Source organism: Netta rufina (genome assembly GCF_964035555.1).
Source record: "Netta rufina genome assembly, chromosome: 4".
Classification (NCBI taxonomy): Eukaryota; Metazoa; Chordata; class Aves; order Anseriformes; family Anatidae; genus Netta; species Netta rufina.
In genome coordinates, this window is record NC_140127.1 from 60,816,103 (window position 1) to 60,839,093 (window position 22,991).

The 22,991-nt window shown below is 41.7% G+C and overlaps 1 protein-coding gene across 1 annotated transcript in view; it reads left to right on the forward strand.

The window, feature by feature from the left end:
- Positions 1 to 1,137: 1,137 nt before the first annotated feature.
- The window catches only part of LCORL (ligand dependent nuclear receptor corepressor like), a gene marked incomplete at its 5' end in the record, with an annotated part of 66,823 nt that continues 44,969 nt past the window's right edge, over positions 1,138 to 22,991 (forward strand). Inside the window, one exon of the mRNA XM_084286535.1 lies at positions 1,138 to 1,294. Within this exon, the coding sequence (XP_084142661.1) occupies positions 1,138 to 1,294 (157 nt within the window). The remainder of the gene's footprint in view (positions 1,295 to 22,991) is intronic.

Here is a 22,991-nt window from a genome sequence, read left to right on the forward strand (position 1 = left end):
AAAACTCTTCAGATGAAGGACATTTGTGTCCATATGAAACTATGATAACCTCCGGGGTTCAATTAAATGAATAGTTTTTAAAATTGCTGTGTGCTGAATTCATTAAGCTCTATTAGCTGCTTTACACAAATGACCAAGTTTATTTTTATAAAATCTCTTTGGGAAAAAAAAAAAAAAAAAAGGGATAAAAGACGTGACCTGTCATCTGATACAAAAGCTCAGTTCATTCCAGTGGAAACAAAGGTGATCTTCATTTGCAGGCAATCCCTGAACACGTCCCTTGCCCAGAAAAGCATCTTCAACAAGTTCAGAAGGAAATATCTGCAAAGTTTTGCACGAGTAGCAAAAGCACAAACAGATTTCTTAAGCCCATTTGTGAAGAATAATATATATATATATATATATATACATTTTTAATAGTTTTTCCTTCAGAGTTTATTATTAGTTTGAAACCGATGCATTCTATCCTCACACGGTTGTGTTTTACTCTGTGTGGGCTCTGACGATGCCTTGCAAGAGTTGCCTTGGGTTTCGCTGTTTCTGAGGCGAAGCTGGTGACTGTTGGAAGTTCAGGGCAAATAAAAGACACGAAGCGCTCGCAACAGATCTGAGGTGGAGAAGGAAGCGAGGAAGCTGCCGAGCTGCTGCTGGCCGCTTACTGCCACTTACGGCCCCCATTGGGGACGGCTCCGGGATGGGCGTTCAGCTCCCCCCCTCCCGGCTCCCCTCAGCGGACTACAACTCCCGGCATGCTTTGCTGCACCACCTCCCCCCGCGGGGCTGCAGCAGGTGGCGCGCTGCCCTTCGGGATTTGTAGGCCGGAGGGGGGGGGGGGACATCGATGGGAAGCGGGGCGGGGGGGGGCGGATGGCGGCCCGGTTACCGACCCGGAGCGGGGAGAGGGAGCGGAGGGGGGGGCGGTGAGGAGCCCGGAAGGCGGGAAGGGAGGAGGGGGTGGACACGTGTCAATCACCCCGCCAGGCGGCGCGCGCGCGCGCTCCCCGCCCCGGATGCTAAGGGAGGAGGTGGGGGGGGGGGGGGGGGGCGGACGGGCGCGGGCACGCGCTCGCTGAGGTTTGAAGGAGGGGGGGGAGCGCGCGCTCGTATGTAAATGAGCGGGCGTGAGGTCAGAGGCAGATGGAAAAGGGAACAGACAGAATGGCCGCCGCGGCTCCCGCTCCTCCTGCCGCCGCCGCCTCCTCCTCGCAGTGCCGGAGCCCCCGCTGCACGGCGGAGCGCAGGGGAGTCCGCCGCGAACTCGACTCCTGGCGGCACCGGCTCATGCACTGTGTGGGTAAGCGCCGGGAGGGGGCTGCGGGCGGGGAGCGGGGCGCTGAAAGCTCGGGGGGCTCCGCGGCGGGGAGCGGGCATGGCAGCCCCAGACCGAGCCTCCCCCTCCGGCTGGCAGCGGCGGTGAGGGGCGGTTGGGGGGCGAGCCGAGGTCTCCTGAGCCGCCAACGGGCAGCGCGGGGTGGGCGCCGCGGCTCGGCTGCGGGCCGCCCGGGCCCTGTCTTCGCCCCCTTCCCCGGCTCCGGCTCCTTTTGTCTCGGCTCCCCGCCGCCCCCCCCACCTCCGCCCCTTCTTCCATCGCGGGTGTCTGAGCGGGGAGGCGGGGGGGGGGAGCGGCGGGGGTGGTGTGTGTGCGCCTTTAAGAGCCAGCCGCTCCTGCACTGACGGTTGGGATTTGAAGTTTTCCCTCCCCCCGGGAAGTTGTCATGGCGACGGCAGTTCTCCCTCACTCCCCCCCCCGCCCCCTCCCTCCCACCCCGGGGCTGCCCCGGCCGCGAGGTTCCCCCCTCGGGTCACGTGACGCCCCCTCCCGCGGGGGCGCGCGGGGCCCTGGCGCCGTTCCCGGGCGGGGCGGGGCGGGGGCGCGCTCCCGGGTACCTGCGGGGCCGCGCCCGGCGCCTGCCCCGGTGCGCGCTGCGCCGCCCGCTCCTCGCTTCGGCTCCGGGCTTTTGTGCCTGTGCTCTCTTTCCTCCTACCCCCCCCGCTCCTTTTATTGTTTTTGTGTTTTTTTTTTCCTTATGTTTTGGGGCGCCCACGTGCCCGGGGCCGCTCGCTTCTCTCGACGGAGCTCGCCCTGCTCCGGCCCCAAAAAGCCTCGGTCCCAAAGGGCCGGCGGGCAGAGCCCTGGAAGGGGGTGACCGAGGGGTGACCCTGTCCTGGTGCTGCTGCTGCGTGTTTTGGGGAGCCTGGTGGCTCCTTCGTGTGTGCTGTCAAACACCTGTGTGTGTACTACTGCACCTGTACATAGTGCACTTCATTAACCTTTCCCATTTAACATAACGCTCTTTAGAAAACAAAATGCGTTTCCACATACTCCTATACTCATCTCTCACTTCTGTGGAAAGGATGAAATTTAATTAGAATACATAAAAAGCGCTAGTTCGCAGGCACAGACATCACGGTGCACTGCTAAAGCTGACGGGCCGATACCTCGCACGAATTATATATGAAGCATCCGCTCCTCTGGTTACATCTTGCTTGATGACATTTCCTTTTTAAATCTAAACTGGGATCCTAAAAGCCTGCGTGATAGTTGATAACTGAAGGGACTTTGAGCTGTAGCAGGGTGCTATCAGATGCATTCAAGGAACACAGTGGCACATGACCAGCACGGACGAGGACTACGAAGAAATGCAATGAACTCTCTGTAAGATAAAATGTCACTGTAGACTGGGACCTCTGCTGGGCAGATCCGTTGTGTTTGAGAAACTTCTTCCAAGTTGCTTTGCGGTTGCTCTTTCACTGAGATTCGTTATGTGTAAAACCAGAAAATAATTACTTACACTTTACACAGACTCCACTGTGTTATCGCTTTGTGCTCTCATTCCACTTGAAATGTTTTTTTAGGATATAATTTCTTCATATACTCATATGCAAAAATTAATTAATAGAAAGGAGCCCCACATTATGATTAGCTCCTGCCGAGGAGGAGGGGCATGGGTTATGGTTTAATAGTTAGTCAAGAGCTGTCTCTGTTGAGAACTGTTACTTGGCATGCCTGTTGAGTAGCCCTTATCTGAGAGAAAGTGTAAACACAGTGGTAAGGAAGTGGGTAGGTAGTCAGTGTAATGGAGGTAGAGTACACTTAACTGCTTTTATTTTGAATGCTTTGAAATTCTGCAGCATTAACTTCTGCAAAGTAACCCCCTGTATTGGTGCTAATTAACTTTTGAAGTAGAAATAGTTAATTATTCTCCCTCAGCAAAGTATTCCTGAAGATCAGAAGAGTCTTACCAAAGCTAGTGTTAACTGGAATGTCTAAACAATTGCTCAATTCATGGCTGAAACAGCAACAAGAGGGAGGGGGAAGTGGTGAATATGATTGATATTTGGTATAGCTCTTTGTTTTTTTCCTCCACCTTTTTCAAGAGTCATACCTGTGTAGCAAAGTGATGAAAATGATGTAGCAAAGTAGTAGTCCACCAGTGCTTGAGGTAGCTTAATGTCAATCCTAAAAACACCCACATCTCATGTCTTTCTACCCTTAGCATTTTTTATTACCAAAATTGTTGAAAGGTGATGTGACATTGTGGACTGTAGTTTGTCAAGCAGTATGTTAAGAGGGTGACGCAGGAAAGCAGAGATTCCTTCAACATGTCATCTGCCAGCTGTTTGGATGAACAACTTCTTGATTTCTTACATTGTTTGCTATATTGATGCTAAATCTGACACATTTCTGTGCTATGGTGTTGCTTAAGCACCTTGAAATCCTTTATATGTGAGGGATGCCTCACCCACATGCTTTATGGAAATGGTAAACTGAGCCAGAGGTAATCCTTCCAAGACACTGATTGCCCAGCTTGAGGCTAATAGTCAACAGATTGTTCGTATCCACAGCAGCACGATGAAAATAACTCGGTTGTCTGAAGTGTACTGTTTGCTTGAGGGTCAGTAACGGTTAGGGACCTCTGCTCGAAGGGTTTGATTGCTGAATGGGTTTTTGTTCATCTGTCAAAACCTCATTGCAGACTTGAATGTTTACGTGAGTTTAAGAATTAAAAGCTTGTTTCTTGCCAAGCTATTGTGTTAATTAGTGACTCGTGGAATATTACTTTAAGTCCCAGGTCAAAATGTTCAAGCACTTAAAGACTTGGAGAAAAACAGTGATTAAATTTCACTGATACCTGTTAGTTGAGATCAAAATGTATTTGAAGGTGCCCAAAAAAATCCTTCATGTTATAGTTATGTGGAATATAGTCACATGAATCCCCAATAGGTATGCCGTATGAAATAGCTGTTCAGATGGTAGGCTTTGTGTATGTTACTTTGAGCACTAACATTCCTAAGATGCCTAGGCTTCTCCTTCTGGATGTGCCTTGCTCCAGAGCACCTAGCTCTTACATGACTCCAAGCTCAAACCTGGAGGCTCTCAGAAGCCATCTGCAGCTCGTGACTCTGTAGGTGTTTGTGCATCGTGCACAGGACATGCCAACAAGTTCTGTTCAGAGCCCTGCTTACAGGTGTTTTGTCCTAGGCATGATCTTTTTATATAGCTAATAAACAAGATACCTTAATTCCAAATTCTGTGTTTATGTAAAACTGTCTGAAAGTTTGGAGTTGAAGTACCTAACTTACCCAACAAGTGAATTCCACGATGGTGTAAATTGGAAAAAAAAAAAAATATATATATATATATATGTGTGTGTGTGTATCAGAAGGGCACCACACCTGAATTTTAAGTTATCTGATTAAAACTTTGCAGTGTGAAATGGTTATATGCATTCCACTGGATTAAGTGGCTTTGGTGATGTGAAGCTATATAAATTTAACGTGAGACTGCAATCAGCCTTAAGAAACAGGATTTATGCAGTTCTCTGAAACAGTCACCGACCCCACAGATCAACGTTACTTGGCAAAGTGTTTTGCCTTTACAGGCGAAGTGTTGGCAAGTATGTTGAACCCACATAACTTTCATGGCATGGGCACAGAGGAGAGGCCTAGGAATTGCATGAAGAATCTACAGCATGAGCTGGTGCTTTTCTTTATATTACAGTGGTATTGTCTGCGTTAAGCAGAGACTTATGGAAAATGCCAGGTAACTCCAGTCATGGAAGTCAAAGTTTTCTTTCTAGGGCCTTGCACTGTATTGTGAAAATATGAAAGAGTGGGAATGATCTTTCAGTATGGAAATCAAAGATTTTAATAATAACCAATTCTTAAAAAATAAATGCGTCATTATTTAGGAGAAGGATAGAAGTTCTCCTGATCCTTTGGTACAGCTCGGGGGCATACATTTGACAGGAAATAGCCTTGGAATTGCTTTCTTATGAAAGCTGAAAGTTGATCAAAATGAAAATGTACTTTTTGGTATGCCTGTGAAATCAAATCATGCCATCTCCTTTGCTTTCAGTGTCACTTCTTTCAGGCTTTTTGCTTTCTAAACTAGGGTACATCAGTAAATCTAATTCTGTTCGTTTTGATGACTAAAGGTTGAAAGTTGCTTTTTTAAATATTTCCATTTCTGCAGCAGCTTGCTCTTTTTGAACAAGTTAGTTCTCAAGTGGAATTCCCACCAAACCAAAGACTTGTAGATTCTGCACTTGGTATTATCCCCACTGTTGGAGCCCTCCTGCATTAACTGCTTCCTGTCCTTATCCCCGCAATAATACACAGGAGTGTCCCCACCTTCCCCATGGCTGTAGGTCCTCTGCACAATGTCACAGGGTTTTGCTGTTTGTTCTGTAATGCCACCGCAGTTGTAGGTGACTTCCTACAGCTGCCACAGTGGCAGAACCAGCTATTTCACTGTACATCTGTTAGATTCTTGTCTGTCTGCTAGTGCTGCAGGCAGCCAGTATCTGCCAGCACTGATGCTCTGTTACACTGGCAAGGTTGTGTGCAGGAACGATCTCAAAATGATACCTGCTTCTGTGGCACTCTGGGCTCCTTAAACAGCAAGCAAGCTTACTGTGGCCATAAAGTCATTGTCAGGTGTGAGCTGTAGTACCAGCGTAGCGTCTTCCTGTGGTTCTGTCATGCTTTGAGCTGCGATGTGACAAGCAGGGTAAGGAAAAAAGAAAATGTTTAGACCCAGTGCATGGATATATATCATTGGAGGTTGCCGCAGCATATCACATGAGCTGTCTTTAGATTGAAATATGAGAAGACATGTGGGGCTTGCTTTGCTTGTTCTGGAAAATGTGCTTCAATAAGCAATGTTAAAACAGCTTCTTTTCCATGTTTTTTCATAAGCCTTGTCCAACTCAGCTCCTCTCAAGAAGTCATGGCCTATTGTTGTCATTATGTGTTTTTGAAGGGATGTCTGATATGGGATTCCTGAGGGTAATGTTCATGTGGGAAAACAATATAGAAGGTAGGGTGATGACATCCAGGGACTTAGTTTAAAAAGTTGGGGGAAGATGCAGCGGTGTTGTGTATATTTAGTGGCAGATGCCTGAGTAGTCTGCTGATCGGCTGTGAACCTGCAGCTGTAAGGTGGTACGGAGCGTGCCTTTGTGACAGGCAAAACAGTACCTGCTGCACAGACCACGTGGGATGCAAGCAATGCTCTGCTGGAATTATTTGCCCTCAGAACAGAAATGTGTTCTGGAGCATACAAGTAAATACACGTGTCTTCGGTAGTGCGCATAAAACCTGTGATTGTTTTTGTGCTCCTTGTGCCTAGATATTAGTATATGGAAGCAGTTCAAGTTTTAAGTGTTCCAGGAACTGCTGTGATCTTTGTCTATGGTTTTAGGCATAGCTTGAACTTTCTTATTGTATGTTCTTATATGGTAGCTGTTTATTTTTGTGTGATTGATAGTGAGCTGAGAAATTTGAACTCTGCTGGTCTTTTTGCATTGTAGGCACTAACAGCTTAAGCTGTAACTTCTGTAAACCAAAAAAATTGAGAGATGTGTTGTCATTGCAATTCAATCTGTTTTTTTTCTTTGAACTGGCATTCAGTAACTGTACAGACCTCTGAAGTTGGTGACTTGTTTTTGTGTTGTTGCATACCACAATTTTATTTTTTTTTTGTTCTGCACTCATTGTATCTTTCGTCATGGTTTGTGTAGACCAGTATGAGGATTCATTCATTAAAACTACCCAACAAACTCGATGGTAAAATTTAGTCTTACAGAAGAAGCTAACCTAACAAACGAGGAGAAACGTGGCAGCAGAAAGAAAAGGGAAGGAAAGGTCAAATCTAGTTTAGCTTGGCTCGGTTTCCTAGTCAAGTTTACTACGTACCTGCTGTTTTTCCTTCTCAGTCAAGTGTAAGTGGCTTCGCTAGAGAGTGAATCAGAGTGGCTTCTGATTTTAAGTAACTTCTAGCAATGAGTTTTTTGATGGTGTTCCAAATGAGCTAGAGACAGAGTTGGCTGAACAGCATCCCAATCAAAACAATTGTTGACAAAAGCAAGGTTACAGTACTGCTAACAATGTGTTTCTGCTTGTTCTCCTCTGTGGTGGAACTGCTCTGATCTAGTAGCCAACTGCCCTTCTGTTTTAAGTGGTTCTGAGGGGGCTCTGTGGTGGTTGTTCCTCTTGGTAAATTTTCTGTTGAGTCTTCTGAACTGTCTTACTGTGGTAGTAAGCACTAGTAGTCCTGTAAAGGCAGGAAATAGGAGTTTGTCGTGCTGATCAATTCATCGGATTACTTTGTTCTGAGAAGCTAGCTGTGTTCCAGCTCCTGGCAAGTAGCCAGGGCTTGTACTGCCTACAGCCACAATGGGAAAAATGAGTACCTCTTCCCCTTATCCGCCCCTGCCTTTTTTATTTCTCAGCTCTATTATATGGGTGTTCTGAATAGATAGTTACAATGGATCCCTTCTTCTTGAATATGACTCAAGTATTAGGGCTTCGAACAAGGTTGTTATTCTAACCTTTAGAGTTCAGTATGTTTATGTACAGTGTAGAGGTCAGCCAGAGCTTTATAGACTTCACTAACTTAAACTTCTTTGTCCTCGTTAGGACCTTGTCTTTCATGTTATTCTTGAACTTTTTCTTCTATGTACATGGGAAACTTTGATAGGTTGGAATATTGATAGAGATATGAATGTGAGATTCATATTTCTGGTATCAAACTCCTGAAAAGTAGGATGGCATTATAAATTTAACTACCATATATTCTGGAAGGTACTGAGAAGCTTGTTTGAGGGTGTAAAGCTATTACGTGATCTATCTCTTTGTCACTGCTAATCTACCACTTTATCCTTCCATCTGCTAAAGGCATAGAAAAGCCAGGAAGAAGAGAGGAGAGAGTAGGGAAGATGGATGTACTGGCTCATCTATTTGAGACTGTAAGGGAGTAGATGATGTATTACAAAGAGCAGGAGATTCTGAATCTGCAGAAACGCATCCAGATATAGAAGTTGAATCCCTTTTTATTGGATGTGGTCAGCTGCATGTGAATTCTCAGATCAAAGACCCATGTAGCACACCATCAGCATTTTTGTGTCCACTTCTGGCACAGACCTGGTTCCTGTGTAATATCTTGAAGCTGGATTAACCCCTTTTGAGATGAATCCTTCATTCTTTACAATTTATTTGAAGTCTCAACTGTTATTTTTGGTTGTCTTTGGTTCTCAACATCCATGTAGACTTGCATCTACATAGCACCATGTGTTATATTGTGGGGGTGAGAGGGGTAAATGTTACTAGATGTGAATTCTGAATTTTTTAAGGTCTGGTGGTAAATAGAAGATGACTGAATTTGTAACCTCTTTTAATTATGTTCCTCAGCTTTCAGGTTCTGTATAATTTTGTAATGTCCTGCTTTTTAAGTATGGAACATCCTAGCTGACTCGAGATCAATCGCTAATGTTTAAAGAGCTTTTCAGTAGAAATACCAACTGTTTTGCTGTCTTATTCTGAAATACGACAGATTGCTCTTAAAAATATTTATAATCTGAAAATTAAATATAATCTTCCTCCCTTTGCAAGTCTTCACTTCAAACTGTCTTAGTTAAAGGCTAGTTAAAATCTTATATATGAAGACTAGTCACCACTGTCGTAATTCCACTGCTTTAAAAGCTAGCTTTCTAGTTTGCTTAGCCACTGATAGGTCAGAGGAGTGTTGAATATGCTGCTGCTTTTCATAACTGATACCAAAAATCTTTGTGTATCATATTAAAAAAAAATTTAATTCTTAAAACTACACAATTTTGTGCCAAGTTACTACTGGTGCAAAACTGCTAGGTATCTTTAATGATGAACAGATATTGCTGCCGTATAGAATGTAGACTATAGAAAGAAGCTGTCCATTTGTGACCTGTAGATTGGACACAGGTCATCTGGTGGCGGAAAGAAAAACAAGATCTACTCGAGATCCACTGCTACCTTAAACTACCCTGTACATAGTGCCAGCTGGGCCACATTCAGTCTTAAAAGTTTGCTATGCTACCAGCTGAGTGACACAGACTGTGGACATCCTTTTGGGTCTGGTTCATGTCCCTTCAATCTTCTTGTTCCTGGACCACCCTATCTGTTCATCCCTCAACTTCCATGAGCAGTAGCTTCCCATCCTTGACTTAATAAAAATTACTAGATTGTTTACTTCTAAACCTTTATCTATTCTCTTTGACTTTAAAGCAATTTTGACAACCGTCTCCACAAAAATATTCTCTTAGCTTTTGATTTTTTCAGGTATGTTTTTTCATAGTTTATTTGCATTACATCAAAAACTTGCACACCAAATAAATAATACTTTCAGTCCTTCAGTCCAAGAGACATCAGTCTTCTCTAAATGTTTCGTCAACTTCCTTCAGAATTCTTCCCTCAGATATTGCTGTTATATAATGCATTGTATGGTACTTGAGGAAAAAGGAGTATATGCTTCTTCATATCACCTTATCCAGGAAATGTCAGGCTCTGGCATTCTTGCCAGGTCAAGAAGTCTTATTATCAGAGGGTTCTGCATACTTATCAGTACCCATGTGAAGGAACTTCAGTGTTCTGTTTTTTTTGTTTGTTTTTGGAAATGGATTCCAAATCCATTCTGGCTAGAAGTGTCCTAATTTCTAGCCTAAACTTATTCGCAGTGTATATGCACTGTGTCAGGTTGATTTTTTTGTTTGTTTGTTTCCTCCTCCCATTTTGTATTCTTATTCAGATATTCTCACTTATCTAACATGGTAAAAACTGAGTATTAGTGGACAATGAGTACAAATGACCCAAGTCATTGTAGTGGATTTGATTTTTGTTGTTGTTGTTCAGACAAGTTGGGGGGGAATACAGCTACAAATATACATGCTAATGTAGACTGCTAATAGTTGATATTGTCCAGAGTTTACTGTGTGCAGTGTGGTGCAATCCCAGTTGCAGTGTAGGGGCTGTAATGAGCTCTCTGCTCTGGTGATCTCCTTGAGCAGTCTTTCCGTTCCTCCTGTTCCAGTTTGAAAAACTGCTTGGAAGGACTCCTTAGAACCCATTCAAACAAAGTATAGTCAGGGTTGTGCTCAGTGGGGGTGGTAGTAGTGTCTCTGCATCATTGGATAAGAACAGCTCCACTAAACCAGAGCAAACTTGTCTAGTGCAGCACCTGTTGTCTGCAGCCAGTGGTGGACCGCTAGGGGAAAAATATGAATACATACTTACATTTCAAAAATACCTCTCATCCTTCAACAACTCATCTCGATCCTTTAGAGAAAGTTTTCTTTGTTCTGATAACTGCCCTACAAGATGATCCTGCTTGTTGACTTTGGGTGGGTGTGTGGTTGTGTGTTTTTTTTTCTTTTTTTTTTTTTTGAAGCAACATAAAACTTCAGTGGATCTCTGTCATCTGGTTATGGATTCTGTATTTCATGTGACTCATTTGCTTGTCCTAAAACAAGAAGTGGAAGCACCAGATTAAACCATTATTTTAAATATATATATATATATATATGTAAAAAGGCAAGTGATAACAGGTGTTTCCTATTTGAATAGTTCTGGGGTTCTTCCAGTTCTGTTTTTTCCTGAAGATCTGACGTATCTTCACTTGGCAATCTCTTCTGTCCTCCGAGTTGAAAAGTTGTGTGCCTTGTAGAGAAGCTGTGTATTAAATTTGATCATTTTTCCCTCCTTTCTTACACTTTCTGCTTGTATCTTACAATGTGGAACTAGAAGTACATGCAGTAGCCAAGATTGTGTCAGTTTATCGTGACAGACCAGGGAACAATGCAGAAGATACTCCTCTAAGAACTCCATAAATTCATGGTATATTACTTGCCATTTACCAAGCTTATTTGTTCACAGGACTGTGTGTTTGAACCCCAGGATTAAAACCTGAGTGACAAGTCAGTTCAGTGCCTGTTGATGTCTATTGTGAGGATTTACTTTCTTCACCATTCAGTTTAGTGCTTACATGCTTTTGGTTATCTTCTTCCATTTCACCACCTTGACACCTCAGTATTTTGAAGTTCCCCTGATGTTCACTGAGCTCTGCATCCCCCTGCTAATACTAGACTGTCATGTAGGGAACTGTAAGTCTATTAGATAATCTCTTTGGGTGGAAGAGCACTGGCAGCCCTGGGACTCTCTTGTGTCCTGCTGGGAAAACTAACTGTTCATTTCTGTCTTTTAACCAGCTAGTTTTCTATGCAAGAATTTCTATATCTGTTCCTTGGGAAGCTTTTTTTAAAAGCTTTTGTTTTGTGTTCCTGTTCAAAAGAGTCTGTAACATTATTACACGAGGATGGAGAGAAAGAAGAGTTAGCTTCTTGGTCTGAGGGGTTAGAAATGAAAATTTCTGTAGATCAGGCAGTACAGGACTTGACTCGTTGGTGGTACTTGATTGATGGAAAACAAGCTTGGCAGTGATGCAGTACAATGGCTATTGGAAATACAGTTTATAAACTCACTTCTACCATCTCACCTTTTCACTTTGGAGTTCTACCATTTTTTAAAAGCTGTGTTTCGTTTTACGTAGTCATAATGGCTTTGGAGTTTAGAGGTCTGCTGGTTCAGAGAATTTTGCTGTAAGGAAGAGATTAGAGAAGCTTTGTTTCAAAGTTGTACTGATGAAGGTCTTGTGAGACCTTCTTCTATTGATGCCTGAACTTGGGGAACTGTCCACTTAACAGCTTACAGTTGTGTTGTAATCTGTTGGGAAAGCAGAGCCTTCAAATTTCTACTGTTCAGCCTTTAATGGGTTCTTCAGTCATCCTCAGGTGTGTATGTTCCTACACTTCATACCATCAGTATGTGATGAAGTGTCATGCTTGTGTTTGAGGCCACCATCATCTTCTGTTCTGGCACAGTCAGAGCTTCAGGTATGTTTCTTGTGGTCACTGATAAAGTGTATTTAGCAAGTCATCTGCTAAAACTTACCCTCGATGAAATCTAATACCCTATCTCCAGGCTTCTTCAGCACTACTTGTTGTTAAGTTTCTCCTTTCTTGTTAGTACCGTGTCTGTTTTGTGTGTTTCATGATTATTTCCTCAGCCTTGACAAAATTTTGCCTCAATGCTGATCCCTATCCACCCTAACACTAAATGATTTATATGCTGTACATCATGCCTGAATCGTGGCCATCATCTCCGGCAAGAGATCTTTGTCCCACAAACCTCTAGGGAGTGAACTAAAAATTCAAGCATCATGAGCTTCTCATTTAACTGGTCAATGCCTTCTGCACTGACACTGTGGGAGAAAAAGCTGTGAGATGCCCCCACCATTGTGTGGGGCCTTTTTGTTGACTGTCCTTTGTACTGTGTGACGCAGCTTCTCCACCTGCCCTTTGCTGACCGACTGACCTAATAACACGGCATACAGAACAACTAGGAGCTAGGTACAGGACAGCTTTGTCAGCAGCTTCCTGCACTGACACCATGTGGGGGAAAAAGCTTCCATAGCATGATGATTTTGGTTACTGAAACTTGCGGTCTTGTTTGCTGACTGTGCCTCTTAACTGGTGACCTTAAAAATACTTACCCAGTAGTTTTAAAGAGGAATGACCCAAACCCAGTTTTACTTTCTTTCAGGTTTCTGCCTATCGTAGCATTTTGGGGGCTGGTGCTTGAACTGAGAGGTAGTTGTTTGTCCCATTCATATTGTCTAAGGAGATCTTGGCATCTTCTCAGAATCCCTCTTCAGAGGGATCAAATTACTTTTCTTTTTGGAGGAAACTGATACCAACTGTGTTCCTTAAAGGCAGTAGAACTGCTACTTGTTTGTTTGTTTGTTTTTCAAGAACTTCTTATTGATTTCCTATGAAGGAACAACAGATTGCACATCTTCTGTCACGTTGTCAGCTTCATTCGCCCACCACAGCATCGTAAACCCAAGAACCAGAGTAGCCTCTTCTACTGCTGTTGGCAAGAGTAACTAGTTGGTGGTGATTTGGATGGTGTATTTGAAGAGTTGACTGTCCTTTTGTTCTGTGACACTACTTCTCCACCTGCCCTTTGACAACCGACTTACTGGATTATGTGGCATGTAGAACAATTACAGACTAGTTACTAGGCAGCTTTGTCAGTAGCACATCTATAATGGTCCTCTGGCATTTTCTCCTTCATTCTTGACCTTACAGATAAGTAAAAGACTTCTTTGCGTGGAATATAAGCGACTTAGACCTGTGAGACTAAGAAGTTTGGTACTGGAAAAGTAACTTCATGTGATGTCTTCCAGAATGCTGGAACTGAGATTTATCTGGTTCCTACAGTACTTCTCCCTCTTGCTAGAAATAGGCTTTCTTTAAAAATAAATAAATAAAAATCCTATTCCTGTTGACCTTGCAGTTCAAGTTGGCCTTCATAAGTGGTTGCTGTTGTCTTCCAGAATTGTTTAATTAACGGGAAAAATCCTAAGTAAAGATCAGCTTGAAGTACTGAAGTTTCCCATTTTGTGTTACTAGAAACTTGTTGGAAGCAATAAGATGACTGTCTTGGGTCAAAGAAACATACTACATTGTCAAAGTAGTAGTGAAACCTGGTGGTGAGTCAGCCTTTTCTGATTTTCTTCTCATTCCTGGTCTTCCAGAAGAAAAATTAGTATCTGTTTTGCTTTTGCTTAATGCTTCTGCAACAAATGCATTATCTGCTTAAAGAGCAAAATAGGTATGTAACTTCTCATTTTATGCAATAGAAATGGGGAAAAAATATCACTTCAGATTTTAAAGTAAACTAATGAATTCACAACTGAAAATCAATGTCTGTCTAGAAACAGAGTGATTCTGCTAAGGAGGAGCCAATGCTGGAACACAGGAGGAGTGGAGTGTTTCTAAGGTGGGATAGTACTGTGCTTAAACCCATGCACTTTGTGTAAGAGCTCGTTTGTTCTCCCCATGATTAAAGTATTCAGAGTCCTGCCACTATGTACTTGAAATTAGTCTGTTTCCTTTCTCTTCTTGCCACCACTTGGTCAGACATTAATAACATGAGTTTTATAGAATGTAGGAGCTAATTAAAAGATTGTTACAGACTTTGCTAATTCCCAATGAATTCTCAGAGCAGGTACATTTAGGCACTGTGTGATTTCTGTTCCACACAAGAGGTAAGTCTGAATCCAAAACTTAAAATCTTACCACTTGATGCTTTGTCTTGTGCCATGTAATCCTTGGGAGGAAGTTAATCAAATTTGTATAGACGTGTACTGGCTGCTTTTTAAATTTAAAAAGCAAGAATAAAGCACCCCGATTAGTCTCTGAGGTATCTCTAATTCTGAAAGCTAAGATGAGACCAATTCACTTTTTTTCTGTTCTCTGATCTGTCATCTTTTCACTGAGAGCGCCTAATGTGAAGCTAAAACTTGTATTTGTGGTCTTCATTTCCGTATTTCTGCTTTTTCAGTCTCCAGTGGGAATTGAGGAAATTTAGCTCTTACTAAATGTTAGCTGATTAGAAACTTGTGTGCATGCATGTGTTCTTTTTAGTTGTATCGTACAGGTTCAGCAGAAGTGACTACATTCAAGATGTAGATTGCAGGTTGGTTGTCCCTGACATGTAAATAGGCAATGTATCTCAACTTACTTTCAGTAATGGTATCTCTTCTTGTTAGCTTTGGGCATGTTTAAGACAAGATCAGAAATCAGCTGAATTGAACTTAGATCTTCTAGCCTAACTGAAGCATGTGAGTAAAGCACTTTCAGTTTTAACTTTGAACTCTATAAAATTTTATAGAGAAAAGAGGCATGGTTAATACCTTTTTTTTTTTTTTTTAACTTCAGGTGAAATTTTTACATAGATCAGTGTGCAATTCTGGTTGACCTAGTTGACACGTTGGCAATTTGAAATTGTCTAATTTGCCAAGCCAGATTTTCTTTGGATACGAAAATGGTGCCTGTGGTTTTTTCTTTTAACCAGATCTTTATAAGAGTAAAGGTGGAAATACATGGCATCGTTATCATAAAAATGTAGAAAAGCAAGCTTATGACAAACATATCAAATTAACTTGTATTTTAAAGGTATATCCAAGATTATAAAAATATTTTTAATAAATTGGCTTAGGGCTTTGTAAGTTAGTAACATGCTTGGAAATAAACTTTAAAGAATGTAGGATTGATATCTATAGAGTTGATAATGTGTTTGCTGTGTGAGAGTTTGGTATCTAGATACAGAATGACTGTCATTCTGTAGCTTCAGCAGGTAAGAAATAAATGTCAATGTAATTTCAAAACAGTACACAGCAAATAGACAAGTTGTCTGCTTGAGGCAGAAATGGTAGACAAAAGGAAACCACCTGAAAATTCCCATGAATTAGAAACTCAGGATTTCTTAGGGATGACTTTCTGTGAAGTCTGCTAGTTAAACTTGCTGTTGGGCATGAGTTTCATGGAGCTTTCCTGATGGCTTGCGAGGTCTTAATGTGAAGTCTTTCTTGCAGCAGAGCCATGGTGTGGTTGCAGAACCCTCAGCTTCAATTTCTCAAACACTCATCAAGCTTGGGATGTTTTGAATTAAATACTTTTTTGGCTCAGTGAAATACCATTTTCTGATAAGTTTATTTTTCCAACAGCTTTCCCCAAGATCTCCCTTTCAAGCAGAAGGCTTCATATTTCTGATTCTGCTAATCCAGGAAGTGTGCCAGACGAACTCATTCATTAGTTGACTGCTAGACTTTCATCCAGATGCTGGTTAGGCATGTGGTGCTGCACAGTAGGAAAGCAGTGCTGGGACCTGTTTGTTGTTAGAGACCTGCTGTGGACTTTGCTTTTCTGTGATGATTCAGTGAGCATCTAAATAGACATGCATGTAGGAATGAAGCCTTTCTCTAACAGTTTCCTTCTCTAAGGAAGTTACAAACTTGTAACCAACAGAAGTTGGCTGTACAGTTTGTAATAGCAGTTGGTATTGAGACTACCATAGAGTTAAAACTAGAACAAAGAAAAGCAGAAGCTTTGTTGGCAGAATTTTTAACCAATGCTAATGTGAAATGTATTTAAGGTCTCTTTGACCACAGGCTGAAGATGTCTCAATTCCATGTCCTGCTGCAGGGCTGGCTAGCTCAATAAGATCCAAAAAGTGGTGAAAGTGGGGAGAGAAGTGGTAATAGATGATTCAGACAGTTTCTGGTCCCTTTATTCTGGGAGGTAGTGGATGCATCTTGCACTGAGTTACCTGGGCTTGGTCACCCATGTCTCTTTCAAGGAATGAAGCCTCAGTTCATGGATGGATTTCTGCCTGTTATGTGACACAGAGTTCTACTGCTTCAGTGCTGGTCACTATAAGCAGTAACAGAGGGCCATGCTTCCTTCATTGACTTGCAAGTATGTAAGGTAGAGATGTCTTGATGTCTGGTGAGATTCAGACCAATTCTAGATCTAAATGTCCCTGCATGACAGCTAGGATTACACCATTTTTCCAAGAAATTAGAGTTTTTTCGAGTAAGTAAAATTCTAGTAACTGTCATTTAAAAAGCAGTTTTCTTTCCCTCTACCCCAATACTAGCTCAGTTACTTTTGAAATGCTTAAGGAAAAGACTTCAGATTACAAATAACACAAAACTCTCAAAGTATCTTGCTGCTACTTTAGAGATTAAATCTAGTTTTGACAGTCTCTAAAGTAGCAATGTCTAGAAGCTGCAGTAAAAGGTGCCATGGGCTCTCCTTTTTAGGGGTCTACAAGGGCACATTTTTATTTACATAAAGAGTGCAGAGATACTTCCTTATTTCCTGAACCTCATCTCATTTCTCTTACTGTGATTTGTAAGTACCTGAAAAGTAGATATCAAACCTAATGCTGGTCTTGGCTACAGATTTGTAACCTACAAATCTGATTTATTTTTGCTCTGTTGGCTGCCACCCTTTTCTTTAAAATTGTTGAACAACTGGGGAGGGGGTGGGGAACACTTCCTCTCTTTGTTTTGCTCCTGAGGTATAGCCAGTGTCAGCCTCTAGCACTGCACGTTACTCCCTCTCTGCCTTCTGCTGAGCTGCTCAGTGGGTTAACTAGCTCTTTTGATGTACACGTTCTTCTTGGAAACTGTGCCATCGCTGTGCATCCCCTGGAAGAAGTACAACGTTAAGACTCAAAAGCATGATTTTTTTTTATCCTAACTGCAAAGTAGCCTGTTAGAACTGAGGCTCTTCTGTAAGTTTCATTGCATGTCTCACTGACAAGTGTAGGCAATCTGTGGTCACCCAGTCTCATTCTCTGGCAGCATCAGTGCCCTCAACCAGATTAATTTTTTGGGGTAAAGGTTTGCATTAGACAAATATCTTTCTTAGCTATGGTGCTGAATTTGTATTGGAGTCTAAATAGAGGATTTCCTCCCTTTCACACTGGAATCTCTGGTATGTTGGTTCCTGTTTGCTCAGGGATCTGAATCAATACAGTAAAGAAAATGAATGTATTAAGTTTTAAATGTTTTAGAACTCTCTATCTTATATATATATATATATATATATATATATATATTTTTTAGTGCTATAAGCAAAAACTGGGTTCAAACTGGGCATAATAGTGTAGAGCAGCCTCATCCCAATCCTACCACCCCCATGTGAAATCTGTCCTTAATTATGTTCCAAGAAGAATGTTCCAGGAAGAAAATGGGGCTATTTTTCACCTGAGGATCTGGCCAGCATTTTGTCAAGTCTTACTGAATAGATATCCTGTAGTGACATTGTAGATTGGGGTGGAGGAGGGAATAGGGAGTGGGATAGGAGGAGTAACACTCAAATGAAATTTTATTTTTGCTTCACTTGTCATGATCTAGACTTCGGGTATTTTACCAAACAATCTAGTTGTGTGTGATTTTTTTTTTCTTACAATTTGTATAAATGGCAGAAATACTTTATTTACTTTAACTCAGTGCCTCAATGGTTTCATAACACAGTAGATCCTTTCCAAGTTCTTGTTATAGTAGGTTGTTTTTTTTTTTTTTAAAAAAAAAAAAAGTATTTGAGAATGATACCTGTATGTAAAGAGTAGATTTATGAATCCATCTATAGCTCGGGGGGGGGGGCAGCCCCTACCCATGGAAAGAAGGGGGTGGCAGAAGAAACCGAGAGATGTGAAGGTCAAATTTAAGTTACTCTGCTGAACACCTTGCTCTTTATTCTTATAAAATACGAAAGTAACTCTTGTCTGCAGAATATTCTCCTTTTATCAAGTTATGAGGGGGTTGCTGCTTGTATCAGAATGGGCTAAAGATAACCAGGTGTAATAGAGCAGGAGACTGAGAGAACTATTTAATGCTTTTCAGAAATTTGAATTAGTGGTACAAAAGTATCATAAAATGCCTTCTAAATCAGTCGAGAGTGGTCTGACAAACCAAAGGAACTTGGTGATGATTAATGAACATATGTTCTTAAAGGGTTTCATTTTTGATGCAATTAATTGTTTTTCCTGCTACTTAGAAACAGGAGACTTTCTTTATTTGGAGACAAAAAGGCAAAACTTATATGTAGATAATAATCTTTCAGAGGAACCAGTGACCTAGTGCATTGTCAAATACAGTGGCACACGGAGTGCAAGTAGCACCTGTGAAATGGGGGCATACACTTCGGAAAGCTTACTCATTTTACTCATCTTTTAATTTCTAATAATGTAAACATGAGCTCTGAGACCCATTCTTATCAAAGGGATAACCTGTCAAAGGAGTCATCTGCCTTTCTTTAAGTAAGCCAAAACAAATACTTTTTTTTCCCCACTCTTGCACCTGTAACTTAAAGTAAGTATTGAAGAAATGACTTGAAAAGAAGAGAAGCAGAAGTTAGTCATTCCGAGACTGAGAGACTTAGTGTTCTTTCTGCATAGGTTACTTTTTTTTTTAAAGCAATTGAAAATAAATCTAATGCCTGACAGGACTAAAGAAACTGGATTCTGTCTGTGGTATGACTTGGTTGAATCCAAGATAGCTGACTAATGCAAACTACAAAACTTCCTTCAGGTGCATTCCTGTACTGAGCCAAACTAAATCACGCAGTTGTGAAGCTGTATAGAATGGGGGCAAGTATATATAAGTGACAAGCCTCAGTTATTTTCATAAGCAGAACATCAGTATTGACTGGTGAAAGTTTTTGCTCACTGTGCATATTGCCTTGCCATGAAAGGCAATGAAATAAAATAAATACTGAAATAAAAGCATATGGGAGCAAAAGGAGGCTATCAGTTAAGGAGGTTAGTTATTGGTTATGACGGTCTGGGGTGTGCAGGGCCTGTCTTTTGATCCTTATTTGGCCATAATTTATTCCCAATGTGATTTTAGTTTCTGAAACGCCTCATATGGTTTGTGTAACAGTCTTCATAGATTAGGGAAACACCTCTTCAAAATACAGGTTGTGATCTATGACTTCAGGGTGGGAAGAGAACTTACATGAAGACCAGATAACGTTCACAGGCTCAAATTCAGAAGTAGGAATTAAACTTAGTTGTAATCGAGTCACTTAAGCCAGTAGGTGAAATAACACTACTATTACAGAAAACCAAAAAAGTTTCATTTTAATTCTGTCTGGTGGTATTGTGCTTGTGCATAAGCTCATTAAATATAATCCTATTGTTTGAATTTCCTAATTACATTTTGAAGACTCTTTTAATTTTTACAGTCCTTTAACAATTAAAATCAGCAGTCCTGAAACTATTTTAATGTTAGTTTTGGTTTTAAAAGCAGCATTAATTCTATGATTAATGTTGTTGATCTGTATGCTGCTTAGCATGTGCATTTTTCTGCTTTAACTTTACATTTGATTTTATTATAATATCAAGTAAAAAATCAAAAAAAAAAAAAAAAAAAAAACAAGGTGTATGCAAGTCTTCCTTGTTAGAAGCATGTTATTTAATGGAGGTGTTTCTTAAAACCAGAAGAGTGGTGAGTGGTAAGTAACAGAAGTGATATGGACTGTAGTAAACCAGCTTGAACCACTGTAATTCAGATGTGATTCCTAGTGTTGTAAGGCACAGGGTGGAGGAAGATGGAAATTAATGGGATACTGGAAGAGGGTAGGTTTAGATATAAGGAAGAAATTCTTTACTGTGAGGCACTGGCACATGTTGCCCAGAGGAGCTGTGGATGCCCTTATTCCTGGCAGTGTTCAAGGCCAGGTTGGATGGGGCTTTGATCAACCTGGTCTGATGGGAGATGTCCCTGCCCATGGCTAGGGCGGGTGGGACTGAATGGTCTTTGAGGTCCCTCCCAACCCAAACCATTCAATGATACTAATAATTTTTAGATGCATGAAAACTGGGAGGATTACAACATCCATAATGAAGCGAACAGAGTTGTAGTTTAACAAAAGTGTGTTTTAGAGAAATGTGAGATCCTGTGGTGCCTTCAGAGGCTTCTGTACTAGGGCCCCCAGCATGAGAAAAGGATATGAATCTGTTAGAGTGGGCCCAGAAGAGGGCCGCAAAAATGATCATTGGGCTGGAGCACCTCTCCTGTGAAGAAAGGCTGAGGAAACTGGAGCTGTTCCTTCTGGAGAAGGCTTTAGGGAAACCTCACTGTGTCCTCTCAGTACTTAAATGGGACTTATAATGAAGATGGAGAGTGACTTTCTGCATGGGCAGACAGTGACAGGGCAAGGCAGAATGGTTTAACACTAAAACAGGAGAAATTTAAACTGTATGCTAGGAGGAAGTTCTCCCTCAGAGGGTAATGAGGCCCTGGCACAGGTTGCCCAGAGAAGCTGTGGATGTCCCATCCCTGGAGGCATTCAAGGCCAGGCTGGATGGGGCTTTGAGCTCCCTGGTCTGGTGGGAGATGCCAAAAGCAGGGGGTTGGAATTAGGTGGTCTGTGAGGTCCCTTCCAACCTAAGCTGTTCTATGATTCTGTGATCCATTCTAATAGACTCTAATAGACATTTTTCACTTTGGTGCTGAAAAGATAAAGCAGCAAATGTGAATTGGTGAAGCGAGACTGTTAAACATCTCTCTTCCATTTAATTTTTTCTAAGTAAGGACTGTTTGTGTACTGCTTCTGTTATGTATCCAGCGATATGGGTAAAACAGTGTTTGAGTGGGGAAAAGTATCAAAAGTGAATGTATTTAGAAATATTTACTTTGAATTCTTTTTATCAGTATGTGCTTATACTTCTCTAAACTGGAAAAAGCTGCAGTAGATCGGGTGTGGGGAGAGGGAATGGCAGAGAGTGGAACGCCTATAAGCAGATGTTTTTTCTAGGTGACATGTCGCAAGGTCATTTGTGTGGCCAGATTTTGGATTATAGGGGTTTTCTTCCCTGACATTCCTTCCATTCCTTCCCTTTCTCCTTTCCCCTTTCCTCTCTCCTCCTTGGTGGCTACAGTGGAGTAACTAGCTATGTGGCTTCCTGGGTCCCTGTTACAAGTGGCTGTAGACCAACACCTCCATATACCTTGCCTCAATTGCGGATACTGGAGTTTGCCTAAGTTTTTGTGAGACCCTTCACTGAGATTTAGTATTAACGTGTTCTAGTGTAGAACAGAAGAGTAAGGAAAAACGCATAGTTTGTTTTTACCAAAAGATGATTAAATTGTAGTGAAGTGTCTCAAATACAGTGACTTTGTATCATCACCACCACCCAAAAAAAAGTACACCTTTGTAGCTGAAGTGTAGGATTGGAATACTGCTGAAACAGGATTATGTAAAATGGGACGGGGGGGAGGGAATGGATGACAACCAAAAGAGATAAGAAGGAATGGAAGTCAAGGATGGATGTAAATACCTGCTTTTATAAAATAGGTATTCCTTTGGAAAAGAAAAGATGCAAATACTGAATTAATATGACAATAAACTGGGGGGGTTGGACCCAATGATTTTTTTGAGGTCCCTTCCAACCCCTACAGTTCTGTGATTCTGTGATAAAACAAGACTAACGGAATATAGAAGTGAATTTGATGTAGAGTATATAAAACACTTCAATATAACCTGCACACATACTACTAGTCGCTTTCCCAACCGTGTAATGACTCTCTAGCTTCAGACCTGCCAAGTGGTATGTTTGAAAGTGGTACTCCAATGCCAACTTCTATTTGTTACATGACATGCATTCTTCTTGGATGTTCTCCTAAGGCTTGGTCATTTGAAGAAACTTGTTAGAAACATGCTTGCAGGCTCAGCTGTGGGATGTTACTGGAGATGTGTCCCTGCTTATGCTGCTTTTTTTGGGGTGGTAGAAGCCTTGCTTTTGTGTTGTCCTGTCTTTACCTTCTCTGTTCTCCTACTTTCTGGGCTTCAGGCTGCATTTCCTTGGCAAATCCTTGGATTTTGAAACTGTCATTACCAGGCAAGCCTGTTGGCAATGAGGATTTTCATTACCAAATGGATCCTGTTTCTCTTGAGCACTTTCTCAGGGAGACTCTTATTGCCATAAAATCTGAAGTTCTGCCTGCAGCCAGATAACCAGATGCTTACTCCCAGCGTGTGTTTGTTCTTGTCAAAGCCTTTTCCCTGGATCACCACCAGTGTCCTTCCTATTGTTCCAGGATATCTATAGTGAATATTGATTGCTGAAGATCTCCCTTGGCAGTATCGTAGTGACCAAGCACCGCATTATAACATTGAATATGGCCAGGTGAACTGTAAAAAAAAAAAAATATATATATATATATATATATATACACACATATATAAAAAAAAAAAATCTCTTAGCTATATCCTATATCAGGACCCCAGGCAAACAGACCTCTGCAGCCAACCAGACAG